At 41.2% G+C, this 22,339-nt stretch overlaps 1 protein-coding gene across 1 annotated transcript in view; it reads right to left on the bottom strand.

The window, feature by feature from the left end:
• Nucleotides 1-22,339, bottom strand: part of LOC124608105 (5'-3' exoribonuclease 2 homolog) — a 419,776-nt gene that overhangs the window by 360,311 nt on the left and 37,126 nt on the right. The window contains exons 5-6 of the mRNA XM_047139960.1: nt 17,640-17,802; nt 1,614-1,772 (exon numbers count right to left, since the gene is read on the bottom strand). Of these exons, the coding sequence (XP_046995916.1) occupies nt 1,614-1,772; nt 17,640-17,802 (322 nt within the window). The remainder of the gene's footprint in view (nt 1-1,613; nt 1,773-17,639; nt 17,803-22,339) is intronic.

Genomic DNA, 22,339 nt, shown 5'->3' with positions numbered 1-22,339 from the left:
AATATTGACATCCATTGACAAGATATTTAGTATTTACATCCACTAACCACAATTGATGGTAAGTTTACTTAGCTTAATAGCCATGCATTGTGTAAATATGCATCTGCTTTAGTTAGAAAGAGCTGTTCTTCAGCTGGGGTGTTTTGTATCCAGACTGTAAAGCATGGAACAATTTCCAATGAAATAGTTGCAAACTTCTGACACCAAAGCCAATTTGCCTGTTTTGAGTCTTGTTGACCTACATTTTCTGATATCGAAGCACAAAAATTTCAAAATGTCTTTAAAACTGCATCATGAAAGAACTGTGGCCTCCAGGTTTCTGGCAACTGGCTATCGAGTTTGATTCTCTAAGAGCAAAAAACACCATGAGTGCACAAAACTGCAATGACTGCGCCTTGCTCAAAAGTAGTAACACTCCAACCAATGTTTTCAAGCTGCCTATGGGCTTCTGTAGAGCATGGAACAATTTTCAATGAAACAATTGCAAACTTCTGACACCAAAGTCAATTTGCCTGTTCAGAGTCTTGTTCACCTACGTTTTCCGATATCAAAGCACAAAAATTTCAAAATGTCTTTAAAACTGCATGGTGAAAGAACTGTGGCCTCCAGGTTTCTGGCAACTGGCTATCGAGTTTGATTCCCTGAGAGCAAAGAACACCATAGGTACACAAAACTGCAACAACTGCGCCTTGCTCAAAAGTAGTAACACTCCAACCACTGTTTTCAAGCTGCCTATGGGTTTCTGTCTCTGTGCACAGTTTTATATATTCCAGCCTTGTATCTCCTACAAACAATCACCAATTACCAGCAACAGTGTGAATTTTGATGTTTCCTTGCATGTGGCACTGGTCATGTAGTCCAGTGTAACACATTTTGCTTTTGTTGTATTACAGGTTCATTCAAGAAACAGTGCAAAATCTCCCATTGTATCCTGTCTTTTCTGAATTCTGAATGGCACACACAAATTGGTAATTTTAATTGACACCTACCTATTCCACCCTCTCCTACTTTGTTGCATTAAATGTTGCCTTTCGAATGATATGCTGGAAGAATTTTGAAACAGTCAGTGGTGTTACTTATCAAGAGACAAATACTCACAGTTGTGTCAGCATTTTCTGAAATATAATCATTACAACTAGTTTCCACCTGTCTTTCAGTTTCATTACCATAGAGCCCTTGCTCTGAAACTCACTGCAGATGTTTCCAACTTCCTTACCTACCATCTCACAAGTCATTTTCAGTATTCATATTACAAGGTACATAAAACCAAGCACCCTAGGACTACTGAGATGCTACCCTCAGTTTAGAAGCTATAGTGTGCATTATAGCATCATGTCACAATCACATTCAATGCTACTGAGCATTTGCAGTACTCTCAGGCAAACTGGCGTGCAAAAAAATGTTAAGTCATCAAAATAACTGTTGCCACAATTCTGGGTATATAGTCATAAATATAAGCAATGAGTATAGTTGCAGGTCTGTAAATGTTTTTACTGAACTCTGTTAAACAGTTAAAAAAAAGTAACTGTACTCACACAGACAAAGTTTCAAAACAGTCATTTGACCAATTGTGTGGTCCTAATGATAACTAAAAACAATTTTAATCTGCTCACCCATCTGACTGCATATATCACAGGGTTTAGGCTTATTAGGTTTGAATTCTTCACGGATGATTGTGAAATTGGGTTCATGTGTGGCTAATCCCAACATGATAAGATCAGCATCTGCACCACATAGCACATGTTGAGTGTTTGGATCGTGGTCAGGTTGAGCTGTAATAAAAGAAAAAAAGCATTAAACTTTTTTAATTTACAGGGTATCTGACTCAAATTTAATAAACAACATGTTAACTGAGTAATGCAGCAACCATGGATCACTTAAGGTAAATGAGCAGAGTAATTCTGGTGGATTTTGTAATAAACTGTTTTTATACCTTACTATTGACTCAGATTCAACAATGAGCAAGCATGTTAAAAGGGAGGGGGGAGGAGGGAAGGAGAATGACAGAGGTAGCACTACTCAAATCATTCAAGAAAATTACATATTTTCTATTTTTTATGATAGAGAAACTCGGGGCCGAATAGTATGCATACAGCTCCTACAATTCCCGAAGACTTCCTGCAGTCCTTTACAAAGGATAGTCAAAGTTTATATCACTTTAAAAAAAATGAAGTTACATAATTAACGTTTTGTTTGATTTAGGATATGTAACTGGAAATAAAGAAAACGAAGTACATTATTTTTTTATGTGATAATTAAAACTAAAACATCGTTCTTGTGCAACGCAGCTAGCTCTTTATTCACACGAAGTAATGGCCGCTATCGACAGGGGATCTCAAGTTGATTCAGTATTTCTAGATTTCCGGAAAGCTTTTGACACCGTTCCTCACAAGCAACTTCTAATCAAGCTTCTAATCAGTTGTGCGACTGGATTCGTGATTTCCTGTCAGGAAGGTCGCAGTTCATAGTAATAGACGGCAAATCATTGAGTAAAACTGAAGTGATATCAGGTGTTCCCCAGGGAAGCGTCCTGGGATCTCTGCTGTTCCTTATCTATATAAATGACCTGGGTGACAATCTGAGCAGTTCTATGTACCGACTTGACAGAAAATCCTAGGAAGTTCTGGTCTTACGTTAAATCAGTAAGTGGCTCGAAACAGCATATCCAGACACTACGGGATGATGATGGCATTGAAACAGAGGATGACACGCGTAAAGCTGAAATACTAAACACCTTTTTCCAAAGCTGTTTCACAGAGGAAGACCGCACTGCAGTTCCTTCTCTAAATCCTTGCACAAACGAAAAAATGGCTGGCATCGAAATAAGTGTCCAAGGAATAGAAAAGCAACTGGAATCACTCAATAGAGGAAAGTCCACTGGACCTGACGGGATACCAATTCGATTCTACACAGAGTACGCGAAAGAACTTGCCCCCCTTCTAACAGCCGTGTACCGCAAGTCTCTAGAGGAACGGAGGGTTCCAAATGATTGGAAAAGAGCACAGATAGTCCCAGTCTTCAAGAAGGGTCGTCGAGCAGATGCGCAAAACTATAGACCTATATCTCTTACGTCTATCTCTTGTAGAATTTTAGAACATGTTTTTTGCTCGCGTATCATGTCATTTCTGGAAACCCAGAATCTACTATGTAGGAATCAACACGGATTCCGGAAACAGCGATCGTGTGAGACCCAACTCGCCTTATTTGTTCATGAGACCCAGAAAATATTAGATACAGGCTCCCAGGTAGATGCTATTTTTCTTGACTTCCGGAAGGCGTTCGATACAGTTCCGCACTGTCGCCTGATAAACAAAGTAAGAGCCTACGGAATATCAGACCAGCTGTGTGGCTGGATTGAAGAGTTTTTAGCAAACAGAACACAGCATGTTGTTATCAATGGAGAGACGTCTACAGACGTTAAAGTAACCTCTGGCGTGCCACAGGGGAGTGTTATGGGACCATTGCTTTTCACAATATATATAAATGACTTAGTAGATAGTGTCGGAAGTTCCATGCGGCTTTTCGCGGATGATGCTGTAGTATACAGAGAAGTTGCTGCATTAGAAAATTGTAGCGAAATACAGGAAGATCTGCAGCGGATAGGCACTTGGTGCAGGGAGTGGCAACTGACCCTTAACATAGACAAATGTAATGTATTGCGAATACATAGAAAGAAGGATCCTTTATTGTATGATTATATGATAGCGGAACAAACACTGGTAGCAGTTACTTCTGTAAAATATCTGGGAGTATGAGTACGGAACGATTTGAAGTGGAATGATCATATAAAATTAATTGTTGGTAAGGCGGGTACCAGGTTGAGATTCATTGGGAGAGTGCTTAGAAAATGTAGTCCATCAACAAAGGAGGTGGCTTACAAAACACTCGTTCGACCTATACTTGAGTATTGCTCATCAGTGTGGGATCCGTACCAGGTCGGGTTGACGGAGGAGATAGAAAAGATCCAAAGAAGAGCGGCGCGTTTCGTCACCGGGTTATTTGGTAACCGTGATAGCGTTACGGAGATGTTTAATAAACTCAAGTGGCAGACTCTGCAAGAGAGGCGCTCTGCATCGCGGTGTAGCTTGCTGTCCAGGTTTCGAGAGGGTGCGTTTCTGGATGAGGTATCGAATATATTGCTTCCCCCTACTTATACCTCCCGAGGAGATCACGAATGTAAAATTAGAGAGATTAGAGCGCGCACGGAGGCTTTCAGACAGTCGTTCTTCCCGCGAACCATACGCGACTGGAACAGGAAAGGGAGGTAATGACAGTGGCACGTAAAGTGCCCTCCGCCACAAAACCGTTGGGTGGCTTGCGGAGTATCAATGTAGATGTAGATGTAGATGTAGGTTGTTCGCAGATGATGCTGTAATTTACTGTCTAGTAAGGTCATCCGAAGACCAGTATCAGTTGCAAAGCGATTTAGAAAAGATTGCTGTATGGTGTGGCAGGTGGCAGTTGATGCTAAATAACGAAAAGTGTGAGGTGATCCACATGAGTTCCAAAAGACTCCATTGGAATTCGATTACTCAATAAATAGTACAATTCTCTAGGCTGTCAATTCAACTACGTACCTGGGTGTTAAAATTACGAACAACTTCTGTTGGAAAGACCACATAGATAATATTGTGGGGAAGGCGAGCCAAAGGTTGCGTTTCATTGGCAGGACACTTAGAAGACACAACAAGTCCACTAAAGAGACAGCTTACACTACACTCGCTTGTCCTCTGTTAGAATATTGCTGCGCGGTGTGGGATCCTTACCAGGTGGGATTGATGGAGGACATCGAAAGGGTGCAAAAAAGGGCAGCTCATTTTGTATTATCACGTAATAGGGGAGAGAGTGTGGCAGATATGATACGCGAGCTGGGATGGAAGTCGTTAAAGCAAAGACGTTTTTCGTTGCGGCGAGATCTATTTACGAAATTGCAGTCACCAACTTTCTCTTCCAAATGTGAAAATATTTTGTTGAGCCCAACCTACATAGGTAGGAATGATCATCAAAATAAAATAAGAGAAATCAGAGCTCGAACAGAAAGGTTTAGGTGTTCGTTTTTCCCGCGCGCTGTTGGGGAGTGGAATGGTAGAGAGATAATATGATTGTGGTTCGATGAACCCTCTGCCAAGTACTTAAATGTGAATTGCAGAGTAATCATGTAGATGTAGATGTAGAGATCAAACACATATTGACACTCTTAATTCTATTAAAATTCTTTTTGATGCAACAAATCTTTCACATCTTCAAACACTCTTTAACACACAGATATTTTACTTCTTTCTGTCTTTCTTCTGATATTTTACTTCTTTCTGTCACCAAACTTACCAAGTCACGAAAGGGGGGGGGGGAGGGGGGGGATAAGTACCAACATATGGGCAAGGTATTGGGGTGACAGTGTCTTTCCGATGTGCCTGCAGTAAATGCAGAAATGTGAACTATTGCGACCTTATTACCAAATGAGACCGAACAGGACCAATGTGTGCTGTTATTCTTTTCCTGGTTGCTGAAGGAAAAGCACTGGTAGACAACCATCCATCTGAGAATAAAGAGTGTGTATCGAGCAGCATGTCTGTCAAAAGTGGAACTGTGCAACAAGGAGTGCTGCTGCTCCATGATAACACATATCCGCATAAGCAGTTACAGACTTCTTCACACAGCACGATAGTCAACAAGGTCATGAGCAGTTAAATTATCAACATCTCACAATAGCACCATTGGCTATCACCTATACATACTTTAGTCTAGATCAGCTATCTTACATTGTTGGCCTTAATTCAGTTCATTTTTTTTTGTTCCTCATTACACTTCTCAACTCCAGCTGAATTTCTACATCTACATCCATACTCTACAAACCACACGTGATGTGCAGGGCAGAGGGTACATTCCATTGTACCAGTTATTAGGGTTTCTTCCCGTTCCATTCATGTAGGGAGCACACGAAAAATTATTGTTTGAATGTGTCTGTGTGTGTTGTAATTATTCTAATCTTGTCCCCACAATCTCCATGTGAGCAATACGTATGGGGCTGTAGTATATTTCTGGAGTTATCATTTACAGCCAGTTCTTGAAACTTTGTTAGTAGACTTTCTCAGGATAGTTTACTTCTATCTTCAAGAGTCTGCCAGTTCAGTTTCTTCACCATCACTGTAACACTCTCCCACGGGTCAAACAAACCTCTGACCATTCGTTGCTGCCTTTCTATGTACACATTCAATATCCACTGTTAGTCCTATCTGGTAGGAGTCCCACACAATTGAGCAGTTTTCCAGTACGGGTCACACGAGTGATTTGTACGAAATCTCCTTTGTAGAATGATTGCACTTCCCCAGTATTCTACCAATAAACCGAAGTCTACCACCTGCCTTACCATAACTGAGACTATGCAATTATTCCATTTAATATCCCTACAATGTGCTACACTCAGTTACTTGTATGAGTTGGCCGATTCATTGAGATTAAGGTCATAGCATATTACATTTTCTTTTGTGAAGGGCACAACTTTACATTTCTGAACTTTTAAAGCAAGTTGCCAAAGGGGACTGATGACCATAGATGTTAAGTCCCATAATGCTCAGAGCCAAGTTGCCAATATTTGCACCACTTTCAAATCTTATCAATATCTGACTGAATATTTATGCGGCTTCTTTCAGACAGTACTTCATTATATATAACTGCATTGTCTGCAAACAATCTGAGCTTACTATTAATACTGTCTGCAAGGTCATTAGTATACAACATCAACAGCAACAGTCCCAATACATTTCCCTGCGGCCCACCTGAAGTTGTTACTGCTATATCTGAAGATGACTCTCCATCCAAGATAACATGATGTGTGATCTCTGTCAAAAAGTCCCCAATCCAGTCACAACTTTCACTTGATACCCCATGTGACTGAACTTTTGACAACCAGCAGAGGTGTGTGGTGCTAAGTCAAGTGCTTCTCGGAAATCATGAAATACTGTGTCTACCACACTGTCAAAGCTTTGAGTACGTCATGTGAAAACCTTGGATCCAAGCAGCCACTACGTGCTGCCATTTATTATTTTTTTAAATTTATACCATTGTGGCAGTTTCTAATTATGGATAAGTTTGAAAAGGAGGGGGGGGGGGGGGGGGGGGGGGGGGGGGGGAGGGAAAACACATTTTGATTCGTCCACTAGCAGTATGGTAAGTTAAAAATAAAATATGTATTCACTACTATAATAGTCTATCTATAACAGTTTAATGTTAACGCTGGACTCATAATAGTCTACCTATAACAGTTTAATGTTAACGCTGGACTCATCATTTGAAGACTGTCAGAACATAAGGGTTGCAATAATTCAGTATTTTACAAGGCAGTGGAGTGGTAAAAATCATTACAAACACATGAAATTAAAATCAGTGCATAAAAATACATTTGGAATTGCCTGTATCACCCAGAATTTGCACTAGAGAACAAAATTACCACCCAAATGGTGATGATAGCATTTCTTTAAAAATTTGCTCAAAATTCTATCATTAGTAGCCCAAATTTAAAATACCTCTCAACCTGGTCATTAAAGAAGTACTCAATTACAAAAACCCATTCCAATACAAAAAGATGGATAGGGTTTGTGGAGAGCGGAAGGGGTATGTGATGACAGCACATTCTGTAGTTTGCTCGTTTCTTAAAGATTTTTCAGCGGGCTACTTGAACTCGACTGAGCTGACTGTGCCATGTATCTCCCCCCCCCCCCCCCTTTTCATATTATGCTTTTATAACACTACAGTAACTGAAGCCACAAAATCCCAAAATCCCTGCACAATCAAATAATGAAACGTGCACAATTACAGGAAAACACACAATATCAGAAATCAATTTTTTATTGTGAAGCATCCAGCTTTTCAAAATTCTCCACCGATTGGGGTACCTCTGCTCCTTGAGCAGCTGAACAAGCAGTCTATGGATTCGGAAGGCCAGGTAGTTCGAATCCATCCACCAGAAACCTTGCAAATGGTTTTCTGTGGTTCACTTTACAATTTAGGCAAATACCTTACTATAGGTCACAGCCAGTTCTATCCAAATTCTCTTCTTTCCTGACAGATTCCAATTCCATCAAAGATGCAGCAACTCTGCTTAAATGAAAAGAGCTGCACTGAAGGTGATCCAAACACTGTCTTTTTGTACTATGTGTGCAATGATGGTTCACTCTGGAACGATGATATATCATGTCTTCAAGTTTTATTACAAGAATGATGTTCTACTGTTAAATGTCTTCTTGGCAATTACTGAGGAACAGCAAGTCCAACCGTAACAACTCTAATGTGATTGTAAATAAACGTCATACATTCTAACATATAAAAAATAATGCACCACAAAGCAATTACTTGAATGGGACAAAAATCTGTAGATGTGATTCACATGTACAGACAAACAAATTACTACAATTTCAGAAGAATTGAATGATTTATTTAAGACAAAGACCTTCACGAACTGAGCAAGTCAGTAACGCATTGGTCCACCTCTGGCCCTTATGCAGACAGTAATTTAGCTTGGCTTTGACAGAGTTGTTGGATGTCTTCCAGAGCGATATCGTGTCAAATTTTGTCCAATTGTCATGTTAGATCAACAACATCCACAGCTGGTTGGAGTGCCCTGCCCACAATGCTTAAAATGTTCTCAATTGGAGAAAGATCTGGCAATCCTGCTGCCCAAGGCAGGGTTTGGCAAGCACAAAGACAAACAGTAGAAACTCTCTCCTTGTGGGGACAGGCGTTATCTTGCTGAATATAAGAGTAGGCTGCCTTGCCACAAAGGGCAACAAGACAGGGTGTAGAATACTGTTGACATACCACTGTGCTGTAAGGGTGCCGTGTTAGACAGCCAAAGGGCTACTGCTTTAAAAAGAAATGGTATCCCAGACCATCACTCCTGGCTGCTGGGCCTTAAGGCAGGTGACAATCAGGTTCGTATCCCACCGCTGTTTGAGGTCTCTCCAAATGCTGGTCATTGGCACTTAATTCGAAGTGGGGCTCTTCACTGAAGACAATTCTATGCCTGAGATTCCATGCTGAGGACATGTCTGGAGATGCTGCGAACAACAGTGAGAATACCAGACTGTCTGTCACCTGCCATGCAGCCTGACAATCAGAAATGATGAACTGTGGCACCCTTTCTTTTCAAAGTAGTCCCCTCTGTCTGTCATCCATGGCACCCTTACAGCATAGTGATGTGTCAACAATATTCTACGTCCCATTTTTATGCCCTTCATGGCAAGCCACCCTGGGCTTAAATTTCAGCAATGTAATGCCCGCCTGCCTGCACACAGCAAGGGTTTCTACTGCTTGTCTTTGTGCTTGGCAACACTACTTTGGCCAGTAGTGTAGCTGGGACTCTTCCCACTTGAGAATGTTCAGAGCTTTATGGGAAGGGCCTTCCAGTTATCTTGGGATTTTGACAATCTAATGCACCAATTGAACAGAATTTGGTGCAATATCCCTCAGGAGGACATCCAACAGTGCCAAGACAAATAACTGCTTGCCTGAGGGCCAAATATAGATCAATGCATTACTGACATGCTCGATTTGTGAAGCTCTCTCTTGAATAAATCATCCATTTTTTCTTAAATTTTAAGAATTTGTCTGTCTGTATATGCACATAAAACATCTAGCGATTTCTGTCCCATTCGGATAATTTCTTTGTAGTGCGTTCCTTTTTAGCAAAATCCTGGCTATGTCCTTGCCCCAGCATCCAGAAGATTTCACTTTTCTGAAGGCTTTCCTTCCAATGATATTTTGACAGAACCATGTTTGCTGTTCCTTTAATTACTGTCATTCCGTACATCTACATCTATACTCCACAAGCCACATTACAGTTTGCTTACCACAACCATTTTCCCCCCTTTCGTGTTCCATTCACAAATGGTGCATGGGAATGATGACTGTCGATAAACCTCCATATGAACTCTTTCCCATTTTTATGATCCTCGGCATCATTAATTGTAGGTCTTCCTCTGATTCAGCCAATAATGTTTGATCATCAGCATATTTAATTGTCTTCATCCATTCTCCTCCTACTAATACGCCTCTTGCTTTTTCTGATGTCTTGTCTGTCAGTTCTCCAGAATAAACACTGAAAAAGGTTAGTGACAAACAGCTCTCTTCTAACTCCTCTTCCCAATATCTGCCCCTCCTGTTTCCTCTGTGCCAATCCAAACTACCACTTTCTGTCTCATTTACTGTTCCTTTAAAAGTATTCTGTTCTTTCTGCCTGCAACTACATCTCTTAAGGTCTCCAAAAACAAACCCTATTAACTTCTAGCACTCTTTACCTTTTATCCTCGAATACTCAATAGTATCTTGTGTCCCTTCTCCCTTCCTGGTCCTGTCATTGCAAACATTTGACCCTCACAGTCAAATAAACAATTTACTGATGTTTTTATATCTATATCAAGGAAGTTATTAAGGTTTAAAAAAACAATGTCAGTGGCTGTTCCACTGTGACCTGGATTTGTCTTCAGACAACAATCAAAACCTCAGCATAAGCATGCAGCTTTAAAGTGATTTTTGTGTATTCTTCCACAGCATATTGTTTTCTTATGATCACTTTATATTAAGTTTTATTCATTTACCTGTATCTGCAGCCAAAGGCAAAAATTGGTGAAGACGAAGTTAGTCTCTTCAACATCAAAAAGCTTTGACAATGTCACACAATAGGCCAGCAGACTGATTTTGTTGTTTAGCTTTTCCATGACTTAACTTTCATTACCATAATCAGCTTTTTAGTATCCCCACCAGCAAACATCAAGATGGAGGCACCTAAGGTGACAAGGATAGCGCAGCGAAATTGCGGGGAAATTTACCATGGAAAGCGCATACGGTAGGGACAGATCTGGTGGTGGAGGTGTTTCACTGCAACTGGTAGTGGGTCAGACGGGCCAGTGAAACTTCCCATTGCACTACATGCCAAGTTTTGTTGCCAAGTACTCAGCCGAAAGCCACTCGCATCCGCCATACGAGTCGCTACGAAGTTTCAGACTTCCTGCTTCCCGTAGATTGACTCATATGGTGAGCTTTCATTTTCCTCTCATGGAGTTCTGTTCCCAGGCTATTATCAAGCTACCAATGTCCCATGAAGAAACCACGCCAATAGTGTAGTGCAGCAGCACTATCATGCCTGTACAGGCACAAAAATGGCAGCAAAGAACATTCTTACGCTTGTGACACACCTATTTTTTGTTTCCCTTTTCCTAGTGCTAATTTTGGATCACTATGGGCCCGACATTTATTCAGTGCTGGTAAGAACAGTTGCACCCCAAAAGGAACACACAACAGCACCTGCACCAGCAAGTGCAGGTGCTAATAAACCAGACTGCGGAGTTTCTTCACACCCTTGCCCGCCGTCAGCAGGCCAGGCACCCATTGTCCAATTTTCTTCTCCATTGCCGCTGACGCATTTACCAGTTTCAATGGGTCTACAGAGAGGTGGGTGAATTACCTGTGACGGTCCTAGTTGCACTGCCAGGTAAGGAACATCGTCAATATAGTTGATAAGACCACCTAGTTATTCAGCAGCATAGGTTTACATGAAATTATCCAAAATTTGAAGCTCTTGGTTAAGCCCAAGAAAATCGCTTTGATCAGCTCTGTCAGTATCGGATGCAGTATTTTGGACATGAAACCCTTATGGTGGCAACGTGGCTACAGTTTTGCCACAAGTGCCGTGGGCAGTCATATACTGCTTTGATCATCGATTTGCATGTCCTATTGCACAAGTGTCATTTTGAGTGTCCCAAATGTGCTACCTCTTAAGGAGACATATTTATCGGGGATGTGACTGTCTGGTTAGTGCCCGAGTCCAACATTCAGACTATGGCACTGATCTTGTCCGACCCTTCTTTGGCCGTTGTTACACAGATCACGGACCAGCATGAGCTGACTGTGGTGGCAAAAGATGTCTTTACTGATAATTGGTAGGTGTGCATGCTAAACAGACCCCGGTACCCCATGGGGTAACCCAGGTGGCCTTGCTCACCACCGATTGGCCGTGGGTTGGCACTGTTCACAATTCCAGTGCAGCAGTGTCACGGCACTGCCCATCTTCACCCATACCAATCTCAGAGGGCTCACATCAGTCGCAATGTCATAATTCCAGCATTCAGTGATTTTTGGGTCCTCAGTTTCACTCTCCTCCCACTCGTTGGGCAAGCCAGTGGTCCTGCCCTTACTGTCATTTGTTGCATGTTCGACGAGGCAACCCACAAGTCAGTCGTCGGATGCCCTTGTGTTTTAGTTGAACTCTGGGGCCATCCTCAATGCCTTACACAAGCCCCGGCATATTTTTGCTGATGTTGGTTGTGAATGGATGGATGGTCAAATTTCAAGGTTACATAGGATTGACAGTACGTCTCGTTAATTTAGATACATATAGGCTCTTGGGTGCTCGGAGTTCCAATGTCCAGTATATTAGGTTGAGTTTTATAGTAAACAGTGCATTCCTTTGCGAGGGGGGGGGGGGGGGGGCAATTTCCCGTCCCCACACGTTATAAGAATGTGGAATGGCAACTTACATTGTTAGTAGACAATTCACCACTAGTGCAAAATTTTTTGGGCTAGACACCTTTTCTCTTTTCAGATAGTTGACGAAGTGCATTTATTATAGCAATCTGTTCTTTTTCACAGTCTGGACTCTTTACTGCAGTCATACAGCCCACTGTTTGAAAATATCTTGGGTCAAGCAGAAAATTTTGAAACCACACTGTCAGCAGTACCTTAATTTTGTTTCCACCAACCCCATTCCCTCTTCCATGCATGACAAGGTAAAGGCTGAGTTGCAGCATTGGCAGGATCTATGCAGTGTCTCTCCTATTTTGTCGAGTCAACGGATCACGTCTTGTTGGTGACTCAGAAGCCCAACTGCGCTCTGTGCCTTTGCAACAATTTCAGACAGATTATCAACATGCAATCAGTCACAGATTCGTATCCAATTCCACAGCCAGTAGAATTGTTGCAAAGTTGTTGAGGGACAGGGGAGTGGCGGCAGTTGGGGGGGGGGGGGGGGGGGTGATTGCAATATTTTTCATGCATCGACATGCATGATTCCTATCTACAGTTACCACTGTACGAAGTCTCTTTGACTTTCTTAGTCCTCAACACCCCTTAGGCCTTTACCAGTTTAATCACTTGTCTTCAGGAATCTCATCTGCACCAGGAATGCTTCAATGGTATTTGGAATAGTGAATTCAGGTCATTCCCTGTAGTGTCAGTTACCTTGAAGACATCTACAAGAGAGGAGCATTTATGAAACCTTCAGTTGGTTTTCCAATGCCTCCTGGAGAATGGCCTTTGTTGCAAGCTGGGACAGTGCAGTTTTTTTCCCCCAAAGGTGCATTTTCTGTGACTTGTGCTTAGTAAAGAAGGCCTCATCCTGACAGATGACCACATCAAAACCATCATCAACTTTCCAGCACACAAGTATCTAAAGGAGCCCCAGTCTGTTGTAGATAAGGTTTCCTATTATGTCGAGTCCATCCTCTGAACTAGCCTTGTCCAGACTACAGATTGGCAACAGGCGTCTTGATCTCGTAAAGAATGTTTGTGCTCTGCTTCCTGTTTGGTTTGTTTTACATCAGGTAAACCTTTAACCCTGAGCTGCAGTCCTGTCCTATCAGAACCTGGATGACACCAAACAGCCCTTTGGTTATGCTACGGAGATACTTTCCCAGTGCACAGCATAATTACTCACAGGTGGAAAAGGAAGTGCTACCTATTATTTTCAAGATTAAAAAGTTTCACATTGTAAGGGATTCACCACCCTGCTGAAGCAAATGTAATCTCGATGTATTGCTCACTTGCTAGAACGACAATTCACAGGTGCTGCCCGAGACATAAAATATCTTTGCCCCTGCTAAAAGAGAGCTGCAATAGAGTCGCAGGTCAAAGCAGTCTCTGGCGCAGTTGCAGTCTCTGGCGCAGTTGCAGTCGCTCGCTGCTACAGCGTAGTTGTAGTCTGTCGCTGGTACAGCGCAGTTTACAATTAGTAGTTGTTAAAGTCACAGTGCAAAACAAATTGTAAAATTTTATTATATGGAACTGAATAATAATTGTGATCAGCCACAGAGCTAAATGATACCATGGAATGAGATGATGATGAACAAATGAATAATTGTTAATATAATGAAAAATCAACAGTTTAATGAAGTCAACCATCTATTGTAGGGTAATTTTTTTTTTTTTTATTGGCATGCACACAGTTAAGTCACTTGTCTGAGATTTTAATATGAATTTGTTTCAATCTTTTCTTTTGTGATTCATCAGCACCACTTGACCAGGATTTGTAATATATTCAATTTTCCCGTGTAATGGATTGTAGATCTTTATCAATAACATAAAACAATTTCAGAATATAATTGTTTTTACCAGTCAACTATAAAAGTATAATTTCCCCTTGAGTCATTGCCAGTCTCAATCCAGTCATTTATCTAAATTAAAATATTTCAGAATTTTTGTCAGATCATAGTAGATGACCAGCTGTGCAGCTGTGTCACTAAGTAAAGGCAGTTTTTCTAGTAATTCAGATCTCAGATAAATGTTATCCAGTGTTGGTAGATAGGCCAGCATTGCACTAAGCTGTGCTGTTTATGAGCAGATATATAGACAGCGTTATCTGGCGACACCATCACAGGGTAAGAATTTTTAAGTTTATTTCTCATGGACAGATTCACATTGATTTCACAGGGCCATGGCGTAGCGCTGCTTATGCCAAAATTTATCAGTTTTTCAGGAGTTAAGATTTATCAGTTTTCACAGATCAGAATTTAATTATCCAAATTTAATTATTTTTATTTTTTTATTTTTCTGTCTGGGAAGATTACACATCATCATTATTTTATATTTTTTTTACTTGTACAGAAAGGTTACAACATTTTCTTGTACGGGAGCAAGATTCCTCCTCATCACTGACCACAAGCTCCTGGTTTCCTTATTTGGCCCTTGTTACAAACTAACCGAGAGCACTGCCCACCGACTGCAGCAGTGGACCATTTTTCTCAGTATGACATTCATTACTGCTCTACCACCCAGCATGCCAATGCTGTTGCGTTCTTGCAGGTATCAGCGAGGTCAGATTCACAGTTCGATCAGCAGGAGACTCTAGCGTTCGTATTGGATAAAGTCTTGCAGCAAAACCTGTCGTATTTTCCATTAAGGGAACAAGAGGCCAAAACGACCACAGTCACTGATCCACTTTTCCAGAAATTCATTTCAGCAGTATAGCTGGTTTGGCCAGGGTAAGAGTCTTTCAGTGAAAATTGGAAATTTGTGGTAAGTTCTGTGGGACCAAACTGCTGAGGTCATCGGTCCCTAGGCTTACACACTATTTAATCTATCTTAAACTAACTTACACTAATGACAACACACACGCCCATGCCCAAGGGAGGACTCGAACCTCCGATGGGAGGGAGCCGTGCGAACTGTGGCAAGGTGCCTCAGCCGCATGGCTGCCCCTTATACCACACTGTTCTTTCAGTGAAGATCTGGCGCAACATACATTTTTTGTCCTACGACATTGATTCAACATTGTGCACGTCAATTTCAAGGATCTGTTTTTGAGCAGCATGTGGTTGTTGATGGTTGACTCATTGTCCAATTTTCCGTACATAATCAAGCCGTCATCAACTGCCACTGGTCATGCATTTTCCATTATTTTTGCCACTGAGGGATCCCCCAGGACCCTTGTGTCCGATAACAGTAAGCAACATGAGTTGTGGGAGTTTGTAGACTTTTGCATTCACAACAGTACCCAGCATATGACTACCATCCCATTTCACCCCGCTTCTAACTCAGAGGTGGAGCGCTTTTTGCATACCTTCACGACTCAAATAAAGAAACCATTACCTGCCTCTTATCGCAATGATGCATTGTCGAGTTTTCTGGCTGCATACCAGGCAACACCGGTCAACAAGTGCAGTCTGGCAGAACATTTGCATGGGCTTTTGTGTGCGGTCACATGCCATGGAACATGCCAATCAGTTGTGCCTGTACCATGTTGGAATATCACCACCGTTGTCTTCTGATCAGCCAGGCAGCAGTGTTGGACACAATGTGGTTCTTAGTGCAGGTCTCTCACTTGCAGCAGCATGCTTCCCCATTGCCGCCCCCTTAATGCCCTGCACTGTCCTTTTGTCACTTGCAGCCTCTGGCCCCAGTGGGGCTCACACCTGCCCCTGCTGATGCAGGGCCCATGGATTCTGATCTGGACTCTTCCTCTCCTCTGGTTTGTCCCCCCCCCCCCCCCCCCCCCTCCATCACCAACAGAGGTGGTCTTACCTTCATTGCTGCTGGTGGCCCCCAGATGCCTCAACCTCCGTGCCCTTCCAGCGGAGCTGACAGCATCAGTGTTGCCTCCATTAGTCCTCAATCTGCTGCCAGGTTCTTCAGCAGCCCCTCGGAATCTGTGCCAGAGGCCGCGATCCAAGCCTGGCCACTTGGGCCACACGTGGCCTTTTCAGTTGGGAGGGATTTAGTATCCCCACCATCGGACATCACAATGGAGGCAGATGAGCTGGCATGGGTAGCACAGCGGAATTGTGTGGAAAGCTGCCACGGAGAATGCATGTGGCGCATAGTATGGACAGATTTGCTGAAAGAGACGTTTGCCTGTGTGCAGAAATAAGCCATGCGGGCCAGTGCTTATGCTAAGTTCAACTAGCCCAGGCCTCACTTTGCACTACATGCCGAATGCTCAGTCAACAGCCACCCGCGTAAGCTGCATGTGGAGTTTATCCCCATTTATGTCTCTACAAGGTTTTGGACTTTGTGCTTCCCGAAGACTGACTCACATGACGAGTTTCAATTTTCCTCTAACGGGGTTCTGTTCCTCAGTCATTTTCGAGCCTCTGTTGGTTGGTGCATGAAGTGCTTAGGCCAACAGTGTAGTCCAGCAGCATTGCCATGGCTGTGCAGATACTCTGTAAAGAATCTTTTACTTACCCCAAACTTAGAGGCAGTTTAAAAGACTTTCTTTCAAAATTACTTAACTTTTTTGAAATGACTAAAATCATTTTAGCAAAGTAATTGGTATAATTGTCAACTAATTTTTTAAAGAGGTATTGTTAACTGCCTCTCAGTTTGGGTTTTTTTAAAAAGATTCTGGTAAACGATATAGGTAAAATGTTGGATTTATAATGTAGACACACTTCTGGTTTCTACATCACAAATCCAACATTTTATTTCCGTGTTAGTATTATTGTATGTAGCAGTGACAGATGAAAATCTAAAAACCTCTGAAAAGAAAATAAAGCTGATTGTGAGGATAAATGTTTGCAGTACACATTTACCAGACACTGCCACAAGGAGGCAATACTGATCTGCAAAAGGTACTGAGTTAATTATGAACAGGCATTAAACTACAGACAAAACCTATGAAATGATTAACTGAGTAACATACAAATATTGAAGCATAGTGTAATGTTTATGGCAACAACAAAAGTAATCCAGGAAGGAAAGAGCAGGTATTTTGAACTTTGCTCAAATACATCCAACAGTTCACAAAATATGATTCAGCAGTCACAAAATAAAAACTTGCATAATATAATATCTGTGACAATTAGTTTGTGCATGTAAATACATTAATTAACTGTAGCTGACATACTAAATGTGAGGCTCACAAGTTTGCTTACCTCTTTGTCTTCTTATATAATCCATAATTTTGTGTTCACCTTCACCAGGAACATTAGCATCAGACAAAATTACTTTAATGCCCTTCCAGCCTGGATTATTGTTAAGACGATCATGTATGTAGTAATGAAGGCATGTGGATAGTCTAGCCATAAATGGTGTGCCCTGAAAAGGAAGATTTGTTATGGGAGAGTGCTCGGTTGACTAAATGGCAGACACTTTTATTAACTATTTAGAAGCTAAAAAAATTGAGAGATCACTTACTATTACAGATGATGCTATCATGCTCTTCAATGTGAACAAAAGTGAAATAAATTAAATATTTAACAAAACAAGCACAATCTGCTCCAAGATAAGACAATTTCAGTTTTTGTTATGAACAACGTTTATGTGACCTTTACCTTTGTGCATGAGTTCCACTTTTGCTAAAACATGAACCAGGCATTGAAGTGCCTACACTGTGGGAGGTATGCTTAGCTTGTTCTTCGTGCACAGCTCTACACCCCGTGGTTGTGGTGGTCTATGTGGCTTCATTTGCTGCCCGCAACCCCTCCTTTGGCATTGGCCAACACACAGTTAACACATTGTACTAGTGCCAAATATTCATTATCACATCAACCCCTTCATGTACTTGCAAAGGTGTGTCACACCTAGGATTGCAAGTTTCCCTAAGTGAAATTCCCTGATATTTCCCTGATTTTCGGACAAGTTTTAGCACTTTCCCCTGACATTCTGAGATCTCAAGGGTAAGTAAAGAAATTTGTAGACAAACAAATTTAAGTGCAGAATCTTAAGTCGTAACATCAACATCTTTTTGTAATAAATTGTATTTAGATGGCACCAAATCATACACGTGTTTCATTAAGACAATTGTCGTTACTTTATTTCAATAAAATGAAACACATTTGGTGACAAAATACGCATTTCCTTGGATTCACAAGACAGATTTAAAATATCTTCACTAATTTCAGAAATAACCTCAGAAAAAAGTAGGCCTCTTGAAAGAAGTGTATACGGCAGGTAAGAGTTGTGTAAACCAACACTATAGGTGACCACCAATAAAATGTTGCTTCTACTATGTTCATTATTGTCGGCTGTTACCCACTGTGTTATGTCTATTATTTTACAGGTATTGTGTGATTTTTCTCTTGAGAAATATATGAGCACATACCAACAAACTGCCAGCGACTGCCACAATTTTCTTCTTCTTATCGTCCATACTTTCTAATATATAATTTACTTTTGAAGTGCCAAAATGTACTACAATCAATAAGATGTCTACAGAGCACCACATTGTACAATGTACTTGCAGTGAAAGCTGCAATTCCTGAAATCCATCGCCCGTGGCCTCTGACCTGCCGAGGAGCAACGTAGTCCTGGGTCCACGGACACATCGGGAAAATCCACCGCATTATGCCGCACATAAACAAACCCGGATTGCAGGCAGATCAGTGAGACTAGATAGAATGGGCAGGGCTTGCACATTAGTGGAAATAATGGGCTTCAGATCGGCAGGCCTTATCTGTTAGAGACATACCCACAGAAATGGCCTGCGGTTTTGGCCTGTCGTGCAAGTCCACTAGTGTGGCCAGCTACTCACATGTCACAGACACCATGTTGTTGAAATGAGGCCGCAGTGATTATTCCATGCAACAGATAACTTGTGCGAATACTCTGAGAAGCAAAAATATTGAGGATAGGTAGCAACTCACAGTAAAGATTATCGCTGAGCCGCAGACAGGCACATAGTTGTAAGGGTGTGTTTGTCTTTTCTAACTTTTCAGCCATAATCTTTGTCAGAAAACGAAAGCACACACACATTCACACAATCACTAAGACACAACTCATGCACACATGACCACCATCTCTAACCACTGCATTAAGAATATCTGAGGATCACATCCAAACAAACGACTCCTCACTTCTCCCTGTTTCTCATCGGCAATTGCTAGGCTAGCAGCGAGAAGAGGTGGCAGCACTGACTGCAAGCTGACGGGAGTGTTACGAATGGGAGAAGTGGTAAGAATGAGGGAGTAGGGAAGCGGCGCATGTAAGCTGTGCCCAGCCAGCAACGATGCATGACATCCCAGTAAACAAACGATTTTATCTAACAAAACAAAAACAAGATTTTTTTTCAGCAGCTTTTTAAAATTTCCCTGACACATTTGAAATTCCTTGATTTCCAGAACTTGTGGCAACCCTGACATCATTTATCTTGGTTAGTGGTTGATGTTATGGTACAGTGTCTAACACCTTTTGGAAATCTAGGAAAATGTCTTCTACCTGTTCTTTGAGTCTATTGTTTGCAAGACATAATACACAAATAAAACAAATAGTTATTCGGAAGAGTGGTTTTTCTCCTGAAACCATGCAAATTTTCAAGAGACTCTTTTTCCTCCAGAAACTTTATTATGTTTTAGCTAAGAATATGCTCTAGGATCCTACAAAACAGACTGGTATCAATGATATTTATCTACGATTCTGTGCATCCAATCTTTTACCTTTTTTTCAAAGTGGGAATATTCTGCCTTTTCTCCTTCACACTAATATTCACTGTACAAGAGCTTCTCAACAAATAAGAGATGGAGGAGCTCATACCACAACATATTCAATATAAAAGCTAGCTAAAATATCATCAGGGACTGGTGGGGTCTTGTTCGCTTTAAAGAGTCTTAACTGATTTTCCATATAGGGAGTGCTAATATCAATAAAACTTTTTACAGCAGTCAAAAATTTTGTTCTGGTAGTATCCACATGCATAAATAATTTTTAAATTTGGAATTCAATATTTCTGCTTTCTGTCTGTCGTCTTCAGTTTCAACACCTGGTGGATCCACGAGAGACTGAATGTGTATAAATATTAGCACCAATGAGAAATCATGCCACCTGCAGCAGCTCAACCATACTCATTTCCATTTCCTATATAATAGAGCTGAGATTCCTATCGGGTGTCAGCAATTTAAAAATATATATATGTTCTGCAAAATTACATTTATTTGGTCATGGATTGACTTTCAGTTTCTTAGGCCCTCTTCAGGTGACAATACCACAACATTAAGAAGTGCTTCGTACATAATATTAAACAAATACGTTGCCAAAAGAATTAGGGGAACATGTGTATCAACATCTGGTATATTACATCTGTTTTGATACTGATGTTACCTGTGGTCTTTCTATGTATCTTGAGGTCTTCACTTTCAATGTATGCAACACCTGAACACATCTCCACCTATCAGGTGTTGGGCCTTACACTATCATATGATCAGTCAGAAGGAAATGAGTAACAGCGTTGCAGTGTAATTTAATGAAGAGCATAGGTGACTGTTGTCATTTGTGGACATTATATTCAACAAAGCATATGCAATGAGATATCAAAATGCAGTACAAGTTGCAAGAACAGTCAGTTTGATCCAAGAAGGATGGACTTTTCTGTCATGTTGCTGCAGATGCCAATGTCTCTCCATCCGTAATCCAATGTTGCAGCATTGTATGGCTGATGCCAGAGCACTGAAAGATGATCTCAGAAGGGTCACTGAAGCCACTGTGTCAGATTGGACTGTAAAGGACAGATTACGAGAAAGGATCTTACAAGTCATATGTCCTGTTCCAGTGTCCCAACATCTTGTTGTCCAGATTTGGCCAAGGTCCTGTGATGATGTGGTGAACCATCAGTCTTCACAGCCATACGTATCTTGTTGTCATTCATGGTAGTAGTACATCAAACAGACTTGTTGAATACATGGTGTACCTATGCATATGGTGGTGGCACTGAATTCCTCCTCATGCACAATAATGCCATTGCCCATGCAGCAGGTGTCACCGCGAAAGTTTTTCAAAGCCAGTACACTGAAGTAATGGAAATATCCGAGGTAAGTTTGACCTAAACGCCATTGACCACTTGTGGAACATGCTTGACATATGCGTTGTGGACATCCTCTTACACTACAGACTTTCCAAGAACTCTCACTGAAAAATAAAGATGGATACCACAGGATGGCCTTCATAGACTTATACAGAGCTTGACATGTATATGACAGTTGGAGATAAATGCCCATAGAAGCCATATACATTACTGAAGCTCTGAAAGTACAATAAGAAGCTCCCAGAATGATGGGATGAATGATTGATTCCAGTATGGTTTCAACACCTGTTTGGATATTTCAGTTCTTGTTATGAAAATGAAGGAGGACATAATTACATTTTGTTGTGTACTTCATTTGTGAAAGGTAAAGATATAATTTGGTAACAGATCCAGTTCTCAATTATTGCTCAATGGAGTATGGCAGGTACCCCAAGCCATGTTCTCCTAATTCTTTTAAGTACTGTATATCTTACTGCCATATGAAGAGAAAGTTTCCAATCAGATCACCTGATATTTCCAGAATACAAATGTAATGATTAGTTATCAGACAGACAAACTTTTAAGATTCAAGTTAAGGCACTACACCAATACAATAAAATCCACATACTCTGGTGGCTACAAAATTACACAGGGAATGTAAAAAGCTTTATGCAGAGTAGGTGGGTTGGTACTCTTGAGAGATGAGTTACAGAGCACACTCAAATAAGAAGCAATAAAATTGCTTTCAGTGTACATCTGCAAATGTTTCAACGCTCAATAGCCTGCAATGATCAACAAATGATAGTTTTATATAGGCTGCCTAAAAGTCACCTGTTCAAAACACTTAAAGAATTTTGTGCA

Source organism: Schistocerca americana, chromosome 1 (genome assembly GCF_021461395.2).
Source record: "Schistocerca americana isolate TAMUIC-IGC-003095 chromosome 1, iqSchAmer2.1, whole genome shotgun sequence".
In the NCBI taxonomy this organism is placed as follows: Eukaryota; Metazoa; Arthropoda; class Insecta; order Orthoptera; family Acrididae; genus Schistocerca; species Schistocerca americana.
This window is presented reverse-complemented; position numbering and strand designations above follow the sequence as displayed.